Below are 16,533 nucleotides of genomic sequence, written 5' to 3' on the forward strand. Positions count from 1 at the left end.
AAAAAAAGCCATGCTATTGAAAATGCCGGTTACAGAATCACATATCAGAATTCACTGCCTTTTCTGCTGTTTGAGTAAATATATTTTCTATCAATACGGATATATACAAAATTATAAATATAATCTAAAAAAATTATTGGCAGATTGATTGCTTGATGAAGAGCTGCAGATATAGAGATGTTTAATCCCGAAATATTAAAAGATGATCAGCTCATTTCAAATGTTTGCCTCCACTGAGAAGATTATGTGTTTGTACGCTTGTCTGTTTCTAAGCAAGAAAACACAGAAACTACTGGATGGATAAGCACAGAGCTTGGTGTAAGGATACTTAAAGGTCAGGGAAGAAGGTGGTTCAGATCCTGGTCAGGGGGAGGATGCAGGAATTTTTTTCACTTTCCTTTAACATTGCGAGATAGAGTGCATTCAACAATTTTACCATGATTTCTCAGAGAATAATTCATGGATCTGGATAAAAAATCTGTCAGCTTTAGGAGACTGATAGTTATGTGTGTGCGCAATTTGGTGCGGATCCAAATTAAGACTGGATCTATTGAATTTAAATCTGGATTCCGATGGGGGGTGTTGGGACTTGGTGGAGGTGTGAACTCTACTCTAGTCTAATTTGCTGCACATGCACAAAGGGTTAATCTCTCATCTAATCCACTTTCCCCGGGCAGTGGTTCACATGTGAACTGTGGTGGACAACAAACACGAAATGAGAAAACCTGACATCAGCTGTGATTTTACCTCCAAATATCAAACAATAGGAGCTATGTTTACAATCACGTGGGAATTTTTTCCGCATGATGGACGGATTCAGATCTTTTACTCTAAGTAAATGTAAAAGTCCCCCCCAGAGCTGCTCTGTTACAAGTGAAAGTCATGGATTCAAAACCTAACTGAATATACTCTACTAAGTACAAATAAGGTGAAAGAGCTAATTGTGGAGAACTGCCTATATGTAAATAATATAAATTATATTTCTGCAAAATAATTGAAATATGATAGAGATAGGGATGCTCTCACCAGCTTGTTCTGTGTAGCTTAATCTATAATATTGATCAATTATTTGTTGATTTTATTTTGAGTTGTGTACATTGGAAGATGAGTAAAAACGACAATATTAACATTTGAAAGGGTAGAGTAGAAATGATAAAAATACATTCATTCAATTAAGTATCAGTCCCACAAAACTTTACATCAATGAGGGATTGTACATTTAGTACATTCTAGAAAGCAGTTCTTCATAGTGTTAGAGTAGAAACTATTGCTATAAAACAGGCAGGATCGACTCCTTAATAGCTCTGACATAGAAAGTGCCAAAGAAAACGTTGGTGGTGAATTGAAGGTCTCAGCAAAGTCTGAGCGAAAGTGGGCAACCTGACAGCCTCTCACCCTCACAGTACCCAGCTGTTAGGAGCTGTGATCATTTCACTTCCTTATTCATTTTTGCCCCTGGCCAGGACCCTGCAGGTATGCATTCCACAAACATTTACCTGTAAATAATCCTCCACATAAAACCCAACCATGGCACGACCTGAGAGATGGGGAACGTTTTCTGTGCCCTTTGGCTTGAATTTGTTCATCCCTGTCTGATGCAGAAAGTGTCCTCAGTGCAGTGGCAATTATACCATGCCAGAATCTGAAAGGCATCTTGTACTCGGCAAAATAGCGTCTCTATTTTCTGCCAAAAGCTATACATGTTCAGCCTTTGCAGATGTGAGCCCTTGTACTATATGTACAGTACCTGAGTCATTGGTGGCCAAAAATCTCTTAAAATTATAAAATAGCTTCATGGTCCTGGATTTGTTTTTATTGTATTTTCGCCCCTTACATAAATCACCCATGTTAGTGTCAGTGGGTTATTAGTTTGGAGTTTAATCCACTGTTGGTAAGAAGCTGTGCTCTATAATAGGCAAACTGTCTCCTATAAGTTTAGGCCACTAGTGGTGCCTGTAACAACCCATTTCAATATTACCCTTTTAAAAGAATGCTTTGACAATAACTTTGCACCTTACAGTGAACCTTACTGTTATTTACTATAATTTAGAACTGTTTTAGAAGTAGAGCACAATCCTTTTTTGTCAAAAGTGTGAAGTTCATATAAGGGGCCTGCATATAAGCGTATTAGGGTTAGTAATGCAATTATTATTATTATTATTATTGTGTAGATTATTGTACAGTCAGCAGTGGTGGATGTATCCTAACTAGTAATTACCGCACTTAATCATAAACCCATTATTAAAAAGGAGGAATTTAAACAGGGTTAACTGTGAAAACTAAGCCAAACATTAAGTTAAATGTCCTGGAAAATGTCCTGCAGAAAAAGAGCTGGAACCCATGGACGGTTTTCTGCTGCCACCTCTGAAGCTTGTCATGCCAGTGTTGACTTGGTTTTTGGCAGCGATGAGAACCAGGATTAAACAGAAAACTTTCTGCAGGTACATTTTTCTCTGCAGATGGTACGAGAGTAAAAAAAAACTGTGGTGGCCCACTACGGTATGGCTTCCTGTTTGCTACAGCAGTTGCTGCACAAGCCGATATGGAGAAATTCTGGCGAGAGGTAGACTTTGCCATGAGATGAGATGAATTTGGATTTTGCAATGATGAACTTGCATTGTGGTGAATTGCATGACACATTCTAAAAGAAACCTGTGGTCCAGAGCCAGCGTGAGAGCGCTCTACCTGTTGTGGTACCGGCAGGTAGCAGTGTGAAATTTGTTTCACAGTTTACTGGGGCAACTAATGAATGAGCTTCAAAGTAAGTCAGTTCTTCAGCAGCATGTTGTACTATCACAAAGCACAGCACTGGAATCTGACATGAATGAATGAATGTCAGTTCATTGACCCTTAATGTAACCGATAAGTTTTTACATTCAGCATTTCTTTTTGACTGCTGTTTAGTAAAAGTTAGATCTAGTGCCATGATATGTTCACTCAATGTATACAATGTGCAGGCCTCTAGTTGTATCAAGTATTTAAAGTATTGCATGAAGTAAGAAATTACTTTTTAAAACTAAATCCCTCGAACAATTAACACTAACAGACACAAAGGCTGGAGGATGTGCTGAGAATTGGGTCCAGGCCTTCTCTAGAGGTTTCTTTTACCACATGAGTCTTGTAACATGTCTTCTGCATGTATAGCACACAATTGTACGTTTTGCATCGGTTGGGTGTTAGAAACATGAGCAACACACCAGCTCACAGTGAATCCTCCAGAGAATCTCCTGTTGTGTTCTCAAGTGGCTTCATTCAGATTTTCTCCAAACATTTTAATGGGGGGCATGCAGGAGAAACACCGGAGAGTTCGGTGCACATCTGAAAGCAGCATATGAGAGGTGTAACTAACCAATCTGCAGCTGTGAACCTCTCCAGAGTCAACAGGCAGCAGGAATCAGGAGCAATGGCCACAAGCCAACAAGTGCTGAGTCCACTGTCTGACTCTGGTGCATGAACCAATCCGTGGAGTCCCACAGCTTCCAGTCTCTTCAGTGTACTTTGGCGAGCAGGCTGCAGCTCAGTGTGTTGGCGGCAGAAAGTACGTACAAGAACTAGTGTCAGCAGCAGCAGCCAAGTTTTAGTACTGAACACGTACATCTACACTCAGCCTGGCAGGGAAACCACCACCTGCACCACTTTCAAGAAAAACGTTGTCTCACTCTGGTAACATACAAGCAGGGGAATGAATCGAGAAGACACAGCTATTTCCTAGAGGCATTATGAAATTTAATTGTGAACTCACAAAAACACCAGTGGTAGAGATCACATGTTTCATCTGGGCCAGCAGTGTGGCACCGTGGTGCAGTGGTTCGTACACGTGGGAATTGAACTCTGCTTCAGCTGGGGCCTTTCTGTGTGGAGTCTCCACCTTTAGAACTTTACATTGCCCAGAGATGTTGTCAGGCAGGTCGGTTAGTGACAGACACGTATGCCAGCGAATAGTTTGATTTGGATTTGGTGCGATCACAATGATTAGTTGTGTGTAAATACAGACCTGTGAGACCACAGACAATGAGCTTTTTTTCCAGAGGGCTTTGATAGCTATTGGGACGTGAAGAGGATTTCATAAATAAACCATCTTTAAGTCACCATCTCTACCTTTAATGCGCAAAATCAATGAAGCGACCTTTGACCAAAGTATCAAGCCACTGTACGTCTATCCAGATAACAAATAAATAAATGACAGTGAACAGCATCCTTTATTCTAAAGCTGCATGCATACTACTACGTGTACGTCTAAAAATTGAGTTTTCACACTCAAACTATTTCTGTACAGACAAATGTTTTGGCTCCATATATCAGTTTTATTCCCCATCCATACTAACGTGCCAGGAAACACATATCACGTGACCACCCAAGCACAATGGGCATGTGTGTGCCAGTGGTCACAGGAAGGATTTGGTTGTAAACAACAATAGTGTGTCTCTTACATAATTGTAGCATTGTGAATTACTGAACAGGATCAGCGACACTTGTAATTAATTATCCATGTTGCGTTCTACACTGGTAGGTACACTGAGGCTATTGCTGGTTGTTGTTTTTCCGGAGGGGAGTCATGTGATCGGAGCCTGACAAATCCGAGAAGGGTTCAAAATGTAACAGTTTGGATGTAGCCTGAAATCAACTGATCACATGCAGGAACAGCTCCAGGTCACGATGATGTGTGCGGAACAAACGCTGTCATAAGCTGTGACCTGACACCACAGCTCCTGTTGCTGATTGTTAATTCCATTATACTTAATGTCAGCGTGCACACCTACGACCCACTCAGTCACAAGCTGCACATACAGCACAGATCTCTCTCCACTGCTTTCCTCTTGTTTCACGTTTCACAGTTCAAAGCCATTTTTCTACTCACTAGCACTGTGACTAATATACTTTTCTAAAGAGGTCTGTTTTCTTCCCCCAATGTTTGTCTCACTGCTCCCTCCTGCAGCGAATAACATTTCAACAAACTCCATCTTCTCCCAATCACGTCGCCGTCCATGAGAGCCTCTCCAATCAGTGTCTCACCTGACTCTTCCCTAAATACGCAGCTGCAGCACAACTGACAGCCCAGATTAGCATATGATCGTTTTCTTATCTGTGATCGCAGAGCTCCGATAGAGAGGCGACACTTCAGCTCCTGTGCACGCTATTACATCTCGGCTAATAAAAAAACTATTTCCCAAAAGTCAGCTGTGTCAGGATGTGAGATCATCTGGCTGAGCGTCCCCATGACACCCATGTCTTTTTCCTTTTTGACATTTAACACTGCATTAGCAATGGTTTGGCTTTATCCTCATGGAGGAGGGATGGTTTAACTTTAGAGGACGCAGCTGCGAAGACAACACAGCTGTAAGAACTGAACATGTTTTTTATATTTCTGCAAGACATGTGACACGAGATGTTCTGTGGAGCCAGCGAGAGTGAAGCTGGCACGCCGCAGTGTGAGGAAATCCCCATATAATATCAGCCCTACATCAAACACAATGTCCCTCTTGTATCCTGTGTCACTTCTGCTAATCGCTTCATTTTTTTCTTCAGAGAAAATTAACCGAAAATCCCCTCAGTAGCAGTAAGGATCTGTCACATTGCAATGCATGTATCCTCTCTTGTCTTCAACCTACTATATATTCACTACGTATATCCCACAATTTTCTCCTTCCAATGACCTTGATGTTAAGTACGTTCCCCATATCCTCCATCCCCCTGCCTTTGTGACCCTTTGTGTTTTGCTCTTGCTGAATCTCTTCTAACCCAATCCTCTCCCTTTCTCCGATCATTTACATTTGCTTTGTTCTGTGCAGACTAACTTTGTACACTGATTAGGGCCTTTGGAGCCTCCAAGGTCTCGAGGAACCTCGCAGCCTAATTTGTGGAAACCTCTGCGTTCGTTCGCTGCATGTACTCTCCGCTAGTTTCAACGCTTCAGTGCGTCTCGATTACATCCAGTACATGGCTTCGCAGGGGGAAATGAAACCACTGGCCCAAGAGCAAACGTTAAGTGAGAATGATATTCAACATGTCAGACGTCAGGAGTTCACGTAAAAGCTGAAGAAGTGGCCATGTGTCCTTTCATATGATGATAAGCCGCAATGAGTCACATTATGTGTTTTTGTGGTCATATATTGATTCAGTTAATGTCGTTTGTAGTTGACTGAGGAACAGTGATAGACAGAAATTATTTGACACTCTGAAAGAGTCCAGAAACCTGTTGAGAAACTGATGCAGGATGTGGAAAGAAAAGGTGTGTGTGTGTGTGTGTGTGTGTGTGTGTGTGTGTGTGTGTGTGTGTGTGTGTGTGTGTGTGTTTGCTTGACAGTTTAAGCTGACAAGCAAACATCCAAGCAAACTCCTGTGTCTAATGCGATGCAAGCAGTCAATCCTGTGCCTGCAGGTCTAAATAGCTAAACATTTTAGATGTGCAGACTGCAGCAGTGCAAAAATGTACTTTAATTGTTCAAATAAGTCCTCAATAGTTCTCCTTACCGGAATTCAACATTATCAGTAATCAATATCAAAATATTCAAAAAGTTGAAGGAGTACTTCAGGATTCCACTGGCAAATGACTGTAGCAGAGGCTGAGATATCCGGATTTTTGTCCCCAGTTTGGTCCAAATCTTCTGCCTCACAGAAGTGCTGGATCTGTTTCAGTACAACCTCCTTGTCAAAACTTGAAAAGGTCTCAATTCAAAGATAGCGTTGCCAGTCGTCTAAGAAAGATTTGGTTTTGGTTGAAAGTCAAAGAAGACAAACATTTCACTCAATATGACTGGCAGATAAAATTATGATGACTTTTATTATGAGCATGTAATGCGAACCATTGACGGTTTTATTATTCTTATTTTGCCCAGTGAATGTGCTTTTTGAAAAGAAGTAGGCTGACAGTAGCTCATGTTGATTCACTCCAGCCAGTAGAGCATTGTTAGCAGTAAGCTAACTAGCAGTAGAGGCATTGATCTTGTGTACTGTACCTTTGTGTTCAGCTCATTGTCATTGAGCTCTGACTGAACTCAGAACACTTTGAAAACTAAAGCTCTTTCTGTTATTTCGCTTGGAACGTGGATGGATGAGTCTTCTCATCAGCCTGCAGAGCCCTGAGCACATATGACTTAGTAGGCAGTCACACGGCCTCTAGAACTCGATAAGCATCTGACTAAATCTTCTTCTTAGAAAACCTCTTCTGACTTTCATCGGCAGAGTTACAAGACCTTAGACAAGAACTCTCAGTCGTAAGTCAGATGTCAAAATGCTGCATCTATATGTGGTAAAAAAATAGTTTTAAGGTAAAACATAGTGCAGTCTACTACTTAAGTGAATATAATTTAAACTTCTAGGTCAATTTCAAATGAATTATGCATAATTTCTGTCCTGAGTAAGGGTGACTAAATGATATGATGATGCAAATACAAGAGCATGTCTTAACAATTAAAGTGTGGAATACTGATAAGGAAATGTACACAGCTCCTCTGATGTAATGATACAAAATAGATACAGGTATAGGGCGTAGAGTCAACTTATATTTTCATGTGATTTACTCACATAACAGTTATTTGTTTGTGTGGGGAGAAAAGCCCTGACTTTATGTGCATTCAGCATGTTTGAGGTTGTGTGCACAATAATATTCACTCAATATATGTTGATAACAAGGATTCAAGATTCAAGATTCAAGATTTTATTGTCAAATGCACAACAATAACATTAAGCAGTCGCTGGCAGTGAAATGCTTGAGTCTCAGGCTCTCTTCTAACAATGCTCAAGTAATTACAACCTATACAATAAAATAAGATAGAAATAGTGAAAAATAGAATAAAATAGAATATCAAAATTTAAAATAGAAAATAATGTATATATATCTAAACATTTATAAACAGCTGAGGAGAAAATAAAACAACAAAAGTGCAAATATGCAGATTAAAAAAAGATTACCTTACAGGGGGACAAACGTATTGAGCTGCAACGTAGCTATGATTTAACAGCATAGTGTATGCTAACTAAAGGCTTAGGCTAATCGTACCCTCAGGTTCGGGCTTTTTAAATGTTATTGCGATTAAAAGGCTAAAACACCTGATGACGCCAAGCCACAACTGATGATTATGATTTTCATTTTAACAACCGGTCGACACAGTTAAAAATGTTTGTTCCTGATCTCCCGTTTGAATGCCAGTGTAGGTTTCAGAGCCAGGAGCAACACTTGAAAACAGATTCTGTAGTCCGCCATTGTTGATTATGTTCTTAAAGTCGGCTCAGTTAAGGCTCTGTCCCAATTCCTCTCCGGCCCCACCCCATTAATGCCCATTGCTGGGAGTGTCCCCCTCCAAACAGGGAATTGGGACTCAACTCGCTACGTCATCAGCAGCCAACCAACAATATTACAGTGACGTTATCATATTAGCAACCGATATCGACCAACATTAGTTCTATCTTTAGAAACTTCTGCCCCAAACTGAAAACTTTATAACATGAGGTGTTTTTTCAATCTTCGTATACAGGACACACGAGTAGCAAGCGTTACTAATTTCTCTCACATAGACTGTTTACTTGCATGTTTCAAGCATTTGCTACAGGGTTAAAATAAGATATTCAGCTGAATTTGAAAAATGTTCATGGTTATATTGCAAGATTTCATACTTATTTATGTTGATTTGCCTTGTCCGTTCGTAAGGCATTAGAGAACATAGATAATTCCTGCCTACCCCTTCGTTTGTAGAGGGGTCCTACATACACGGCTGAAGGGCTGTTTGAAGGGTTAGATGCCCACTACACCTACATTACACAGACAAATAGGCCAAGTGGAAGGGCTAATGGGTGAATTGGGACAGGGTAAGTGATGTTGGGAAATCAGAGATGTACACACTGAAAAGCCAACTGACACTTTAAAGCAGAACCAGCCCTGAACCAGCAGCTGTTTCACTTTGGTGGAGGAGCAGTATCAACTGAGTCATACTTCTCATGGCAGGCTTCCAGACTTCGTTGTGTATAATTGGTTGCGTTCTCCTTTAGCATATGTTAACAGTAAAGGTTACACGCTGAGAGAGTAATCGCAAATGCATCAACACACTGTGAGTGGTGACAGAGATTAGATCACAGGTCAGTGTGATGGTTCTCCACAGCATTTACTACATTGTACAGTCACTCTCTGACCTTTTTCCTTCAGAAATCTCTTTAAGCTTTCTACTGTGTGTTTAAAACAAAGATATTGGAGAGGTTTGCTTGTGTATTTGACCATTACCTTTATATACATCCCAGACCCCCGACCTCAAGGCACTGAATGTCCTTCATTACTGCCTTTACTCATCACCTTTCATCTTCCCTTCCCCCATCCTTCATCGCTCTCCTCTCACCTCCCCATCACTCTGGCCTCTTACTGTCCATTCTGCGCTCTGCCTCGGACTCAATGTCCCTCCTATTAAATCTCCCTTCTGGTGTCACCGCCCCTCTCTGTCTTATTGCTCTTGCCTCATTTGTCCTCTTCTTCTGGCCATTTCTTCCTCTAATCCTGGCATTCTTGTCCTTTCTCACCATTATCTTACAATCTGCTCTGTTTTTCCATTTTCTGCTGCACAGGCCAGTTCACCTATGGATCAGGATTTATACCAGAAACCCAGGGGATTCCGTGGACACACATCGACCCGAATGACATCCCTGCCGAGTGCAGCCGATCAACACTGATGCCGATGCGCTGCATGCATTTGTAGAGCAGCAAGGCCAAGCGGTCAGGGGTGAAAGGTCAAAGACTGCAGAGCCAGAGCAGACGCTGAGGTTGAAGGGCGTCAGGAGGGGGGACCACAAGGGTACGAGAAGAATCAGGGTTCAGGACCTAAAGTCTCAGTGACAGAGGAGAGTCAAGGGGTCAAAGATGATGACATCACATGTGAAGCTGAGGAGGGAGAAGGGGAGTCTGGCCGAGTATGAATTGCAGATGAAAGGTAAGTCACTCGGGGTGTGTGTGTGTGTGTGTGTGTGTGTTTGTGTGTGTTTGTGTGTGTGTGTGTGTGTGTGTGTGTGTGTGTGTGTGTGTGTGTGTTTGTGTGTGTTTGTGTGTGTGCTTGTGACTGTGTGTATGTCACATGTGCATTCATGCGGGAATGTGTCCAGTTGCTCAGCACAGTCATCCAGCCATACACTGTCTCTCTCTCTCTGAATGCTTTTGTGCGTTCACATATGTGCTGAAAAAATGTCAACGTTGTCAGGACCTGATAGAACCACCTCAGCCTGCAGCTCAATGACAGCATGGGAAGAGTTTCCCTCTGTCGATAGGTCAGAAAATCTTATCAACCAATGAGACTTGAATCAAAGTATGGACATATGACCAGTGTTGGCATTCCAAGGTTTTTACTGACAACAGCTGTTTGTGTGTGTGTTTGTATCTTGTGCTGTGTTTTGGAGTGTGCATGCTGAGGCGGGCTGACTCCCTGTACTGTACTACAAGGGTGTATTTATAGTCAGTATTAGCGATGCTGTCTCCTCACATCCAGTCAGCCCTGGGCAGTGTACTCACACAGAGACGGAAGAAAAAGAGTAAAGAAGGGAGAGATAGAATGGTGCGAGCTGTTTGGGAGGGGGAGGAGAGGGGGAGGAATAACAAAATAGACAGCTGAGAATGGGTAGGAAAATAAAATAAAAAGAGAGAGGTGAGAGAGCAAAGCGAAGGCGGTGTTATTTGGAAATGTGGTGTTTGTAGTAGACTACTCAAATCAAAGTGTAGCGTGAGGCCCCGCTACTGTTTTAGTTGTGTGTGTTTACAAGGATTTGTCTGTGTCGTAAAGTTCTATTATATATTTACAGAATATGTGTGTTTGTATCATTCTGTAATAATCCACACACTGCAGTCACATTACTCTGTAAACACAATCCATCACTCCCACAAATGGACTGCATTTGATTCAATCCTGTAATAAGGGAGATTTTTCTAATCAAATTTGTGATTAAAAATGACATTAAATATTTTGTAACTGGATCCTATGTATGTAGTTAAATTACTGAGTGACTGAACTGCTCCTCAGTGAGCACTATACACACCCTGACTTTCCAAAAAACATGGTTAGATATATACTTTATGCAAATGGGCATGTGTACATACACTGTACAATCTAATTGGTTCTCTTTTAATGGTGTAGCATTACATTTAAATTGTATTGTTATTTATTTATGGTTTGAAAATATATTTTGAATTGGATTGGTTCTTTTTTAATGGTGCGACATTAAATTGAAATGATCGCAATGTGCAGATGTCCTAATCTGCTGAGTTCCTTACGAACCCTTCTGTGGTTGTTACTTCCTGCCCGGCTTCCTGTTTCACCTTTCTCCATTATTTGCGACCCAGTTGCACAAGCTTTTTCTCCTTTTAAAAAAAATACAGTTTATGAGTGAATACTGGTGTAAATATTAAAGGAGATTATTGTAAGAATGTAAAAGGTATGAATCAGTGATGATGTAAAATTATCCCATCGCACTGAGGTTGAATTGATGTTAGGTCCATGAAAGCAAAGTGCACAATGTTATGGAAGTCTGCATGAAGGTTGGTGCACACAAGAGCCTGCTTGACAAAATATATTTCAAAAAGGAATTTCCATCTAGTGAGTCTAAACCATAGACTGTGATTTAACAGAGTCAATGCTCGAGTGCCCAAGTGCAAGTCAAGTGAGTGAAGTAGGACAACAATATTATTTAAAATCATTTATCGGGAGAACAGTAGAGAATATTCGTTTCTTACTGTATAAAGACCTGTTTTTATCACTTTCCAAAACCTCTTGGTATTCCAGTGTGTATTACACTGCGCTGAGATGTGCTTATTATAACCACTGGAAGGTCATTTGCTCTGTGAGGCTGCCAACAACTTCAATTGATGTGAAGTCTGGCGAGTAAAATAGTCTCTGTGTATGTATTATATAATTATGATGATTGTTATTTACAGCGGAGAGTTTGACAATTTTCCAGACTCTACTGCATTTAATTGAAGTAATAAAAGATGGTTTATCTTCACTTTAAACTTTCCGCAAGATGTAAAACTGTATGAATCTCTTTTACTGGAACTGGCCCTAAGTGTGGATGGAGAAAGGACCTTCATTGAAAAGATGAATGTGATAAATTACAATTAATATCATTTTTATCACCAGGCCACCAGACTCCTAATTCACGTCCAGCAATCCGGTGCATATCTGCTACCTGCCTGTTTTGCCTCTGGAAAAATTACAATAACTTATATGTACATATACATGTACAGTATATACTTTGGTTTTACACTTCCATCCTCCAATGCTGCTATATAATATTGTATTTGACAATTTAACTTGAGCTTTTACTTCATTAAAATTATTTATTTTAAAAATCTGTGTACTGTACACTTTATATATTTATTTTCACTCATAATGTTTCGACTGAATACTTTATTCTCTGTATTACATGGAATATTGTTTTACCGTAATCTGGAGAAAACTCTTTACTTTGGATGATAAATTCTATCTTCACACTTTTTCCTACTTTCTGTTGCTCTTATCACATTGCGGAGCGGACCTGTCCTTCTCGTCCAACACTTTTCATAGTGCAGTTGACCCTGTGTTAACTTTCATATGACAAATAAAACCTTCAGCTACTAAGTACTACGTTCACATCAAACAGAAACAACATCTGATGACTGCGTACATCTATGTTTGTGTGTTCTTATGACCCTCTCTGTTTTCACGTGTGTGTCCAGGTTTAAACATGTATTTACTTAAATGTCTCTCCTCGGTTTACTCTCTGTCTTCCTCTCTGTCTGCCTCACTCTGTGTGTTACAGACCTCCGGGCTCAGCTGACAGACCAGATCAAGATTTTAGACTCTCAGGTGGAGGTGAAGCAGCAGCAGCTCTCAGACCTCTCCGAGTTTCTCCGGCGTCGAGGAGACATAGAGGCCGAATATGCACGCGCCCTCGACAAACTCACAGAGAGGTTCACCCACAAGACGAAGAAGTAAACGTTTTTCCCCTCTCTCGCAAGATTGTGAAGTGTTGCCGTGTCTCAGTGAGGGTGTTTGTTTTGTTCTCCAGGAAGGAGCAGTGGGGTCAGTCTGTGTGTCAGGTCTGGTCGGTTTTGCTGACTCAGACTCGTCTGGAGAGTCGGGAACATGCAGCACTGGGTGACACCTGCTGCAACACACTCACACAGAGACTGGCGCACAGTACGGAGGACACACACCGTCTGCACAAGAGGGTGAGTGTGTGTGTGTGTGGGTAAAGACACATGGACGCAGAAACACACACTAACACACAGATAGTTAATTGGGGAGAGTTTTGCTGGTAACTTCAGTGTGTGTATACAGTAAGTGTGATGATCACATCCTCCTGTCATCCTCCCTTTGTAACATCACTGACTGTGTTCAGTGCTGAGATATGCAGATGTGGCACAACTGTTGTTGAAGCTCAAAGTAGCATAGAATCTGAATCAGAGTGACAACAACAGTAGCGTCTCAGTAGACCTGCCCCCTGACAGCAAAAGATTCAAATCATTAGTCAGAGCCTCCTCGCTTTCATTCTGCTCTCTGTGAGTTTAATATATGATATGATTTTCTTCTTTCATCACTGTCTTTCTGATGTGGCATAAGCATCAAACATATGTCAGTATGATAAGAAAACTACAGGAAGGTGAATTTATCTGACTTGACTTTTTATGATTTGATCACACCAAACACAAGACAATGAGATTACATACAGTATTGTGGAAAGACACAAATTCCCTGTCTGTAGTTCGGGACTGAAATATTTGCAATCGAATGAAACATTGGCCAGATGCTGCTGGTCAGCCTCAGGTAGAAATGGCAGTCATCGATACACAACTCCACAGATACACACAATGACACTGGCCTCTCTGGCATTCCCATAACAGGTGCAACGCAACAACTGTAGATTCATGGGTTGTTGTCTTGCGTTGCTGATGCGAGTAAACACAAATGACCCTGTGTATAAATCGCGCAAATAACATTACGCAAACATTTGCTGTGCATTTGGTGTGAATGCCCCATTAGTTTGGGCCTTGTCCCATCTGCCAACATGGAGGAGATGGGTTCTATTACCTATAATGCAACCAGCCACCAGGTGGCGATTGGGATGATTTGGTTTCTCTTTTAGGAGCCTTCATGTCATATACAGTCAATGACCAGACTCCATCTCAAAATGTGTCAGTTAAATAAACTATTGATTGATAAATAAAGTTTAATTGTCTATATAAAAATCAAAAGTGTAAATTGTTTGTATTAGACCGACAAATCTGCTGCAACTGACCAATTATTGAGGTACAGAAGATACCAGAATGTATATGAGATGTAAATGTCAAAGAAATAAGTTGAACTTGGACCCATAGTGTCTGTACTATTATTTCAGTTAGATTTCTGAGTAGAGTCAGTATCTCTTGTATGAAGACTTAATGACATTCATCATTTTATAACGATTTCAGAGCTGCCAGATTCATTTTCTGATACAGCACAACGCTTATATGAATCCATTTTTTAGTTGGCAACCTTGAAAGATGAACACATTCACCAATCAAGCTCTTTAACTCGACACATACTGAACACAATGAAATTCTTCATTTAATTCATGTATTTGTGCTGTTATCTGTCTTGGTGCCACAGCTGCAGTTGCTGTCTCATTCATTTTAAGCGAGTACACACAATCATCTTGCTCAAACGACTGGTTGTCAGCACTGACTGTCTAAAGCTTCTCAAAGAAGAAGAGTGAGCCGAATTTTGATTTCGCCACTGCAATCATTTTCGATGTGTTGTTAGGCCTGATGCCAATAAGCTACAGCCTTTTAGTAGTTTCTCTAAAATCACTGTTGGCAGAAAACTGAATGGTTTAGTATGACCTTGAAAGTAGTGCTGTATAATCATTCAAAGTATTAATACAAATGATAATGTGTAGTATAATGTGTATTATTAAAAGTTTTTTAAAAACCCTGCAGGGATGTCAATCTTCTCAACTAACTACCAGCAAGAAAGTTAATAAGTATTTGTCAAAAATAACAAACTACTCCTTAAAATGACTAACATTTACTTTTGTAAATGTCAGAGCAAAGAAGTGGGAATCCAGATGCAGGATGAGTTGCTAAAGGTCACAACTGAACTCCAGACGGTGAGAACTTTATTTTTCTGTCCTCTATGCAACTTCTCAAAACTCAATATTGATGCTGTGACAGTAATGCTAACGTGGAGCTTGTGCAATCTGTCACCCGTGTGCTGATAAAAGGCTACGAAGACGTATAACCTGTACCACACCGACTGTCTGATAGCTGAGGGGAAGCTGAAAGAAGCCGAGCGATTGGAGGAGAGACACACAGGCAAGTCGGCTGAGCTTGGCCCCAGCCAATACGGGGGACAGAGGCGGAGCTCCGTCAAGAAGATGGAGAGATTAATGGAGAAGGTAAGGTCACGTTTGTGGATGTGAAAAAGAGTAGGTGACAGGAAGTCAGTTTTTCAAAGAATAACCAACCATTTCCTGTTGTTGCTTTGTTGGAGTGAGTTTAGGTGTATAAACCTCGAGATAGTGAAAACGCCTCCTATTTACATATATTTAATTGAATATGTGAATGCCGTGGGCACATGATATTGTAATTTGTTGTATTAAAACACATTGTTTTGTGTTTGAGTGTATGTCATCTTCTCCTATCTGACATAAATATATGTGTGTGTGTGTTTGTGTACGTGTGTGTGTACGTGTGTGTATGCAGAGGCACGGCCGAGTGCAGGAGAACCAGCTGAAGTGTACCAAGGCTCGTAACGATTACCTTCTGAATCTCGCAGCAGCCAACGCAGCCATGAACAAGTACTACCTGCAGGACGTGAGCACTCTCATAGATGTAAGAAACATGTAATTTGACTTGTGCGATTGTGTGGTAGTTATCCTTTTGTGTCGTTCTTTCTAGTTATTTTCTGAAGAAAGATTTGAGATTTTACAGGGGTAAGACTGGAACAGTATTGATTTCTCAAGGACCCCCTGTCAAAAAATAAAAGCCCCCTCTCTCCCTCCCTTCTTTATTCCCACACCATCATTTTTAAAACTTTTTCCTCGCCTTCCCTATACTATACTTTGACTACTCTATGATTGCCTGCACAACTCTCTTTTCATCCTTCCTTCTATCCTCCTTTTACTCCTTCCCTCTTGACAGTGCTGCGACCTCGGTTTCCATCTGGCTGTGGAGAGGGTGATGAAGTGCTACCTGGCCAGCCGGTGGCGCATCCAAAAGACGGAGGAGACGGGGCTCAAGCAGCTGGAGGCCGCTGTGACGTCCCTGGACCAAGGGGGAGACAGAGATGGGTTACTACAGCAACATGACTCCGCCTTCTGTCTCCCATTCAGATTCAACTACCACCCACACGAGGGAGACCAGGTGAAAACACTTTGCGTTTTGGAGTAAACATTTTATGACATTCACAGGTATTGCATCCCATTGTTAAGGCAAACACACGTTATTGACACCATTTTGGTTTGTTACTGCGTTTTAATTTTCGAATGCTAGGACAGTGATGACAAATGACATTGCCCCGCCCTCATTTTGGTTACTTTTACTTTAGTCAA

At 41.0% G+C, this 16,533-nt stretch overlaps 1 protein-coding gene across 3 annotated transcripts in view; it reads left to right on the top strand.

Moving 5' to 3' along the window:
* arhgap4b (Rho GTPase activating protein 4b) overlaps positions 1-16,533 on the top strand; it is a 34,060-nt gene that overhangs the window by 1,633 nt on the left and 15,894 nt on the right. For all 3 annotated transcript variants that reach the window (XM_062391176.1, XM_062391177.1, XM_062391178.1), the window contains exons 2-8: positions 9,550-9,911; positions 12,763-12,934; positions 13,012-13,174; positions 15,028-15,090; positions 15,205-15,378; positions 15,686-15,814; positions 16,124-16,345. In XM_062391176.1, coding sequence (XP_062247160.1) covers positions 9,842-9,911; positions 12,763-12,934; positions 13,012-13,174; positions 15,028-15,090; positions 15,205-15,378; positions 15,686-15,814; positions 16,124-16,345 — 993 coding nt within the window. In that variant the 5' untranslated portion in view covers positions 9,550-9,841. The remainder of the gene's footprint in view (positions 1-9,549; positions 9,912-12,762; positions 12,935-13,011; positions 13,175-15,027; positions 15,091-15,204; positions 15,379-15,685; positions 15,815-16,123; positions 16,346-16,533) is intronic.

Source organism: Platichthys flesus, chromosome 7 (genome assembly GCF_949316205.1).
Source record: "Platichthys flesus chromosome 7, fPlaFle2.1, whole genome shotgun sequence".
Taxonomy (NCBI): Eukaryota; Metazoa; Chordata; class Actinopteri; order Pleuronectiformes; family Pleuronectidae; genus Platichthys; species Platichthys flesus.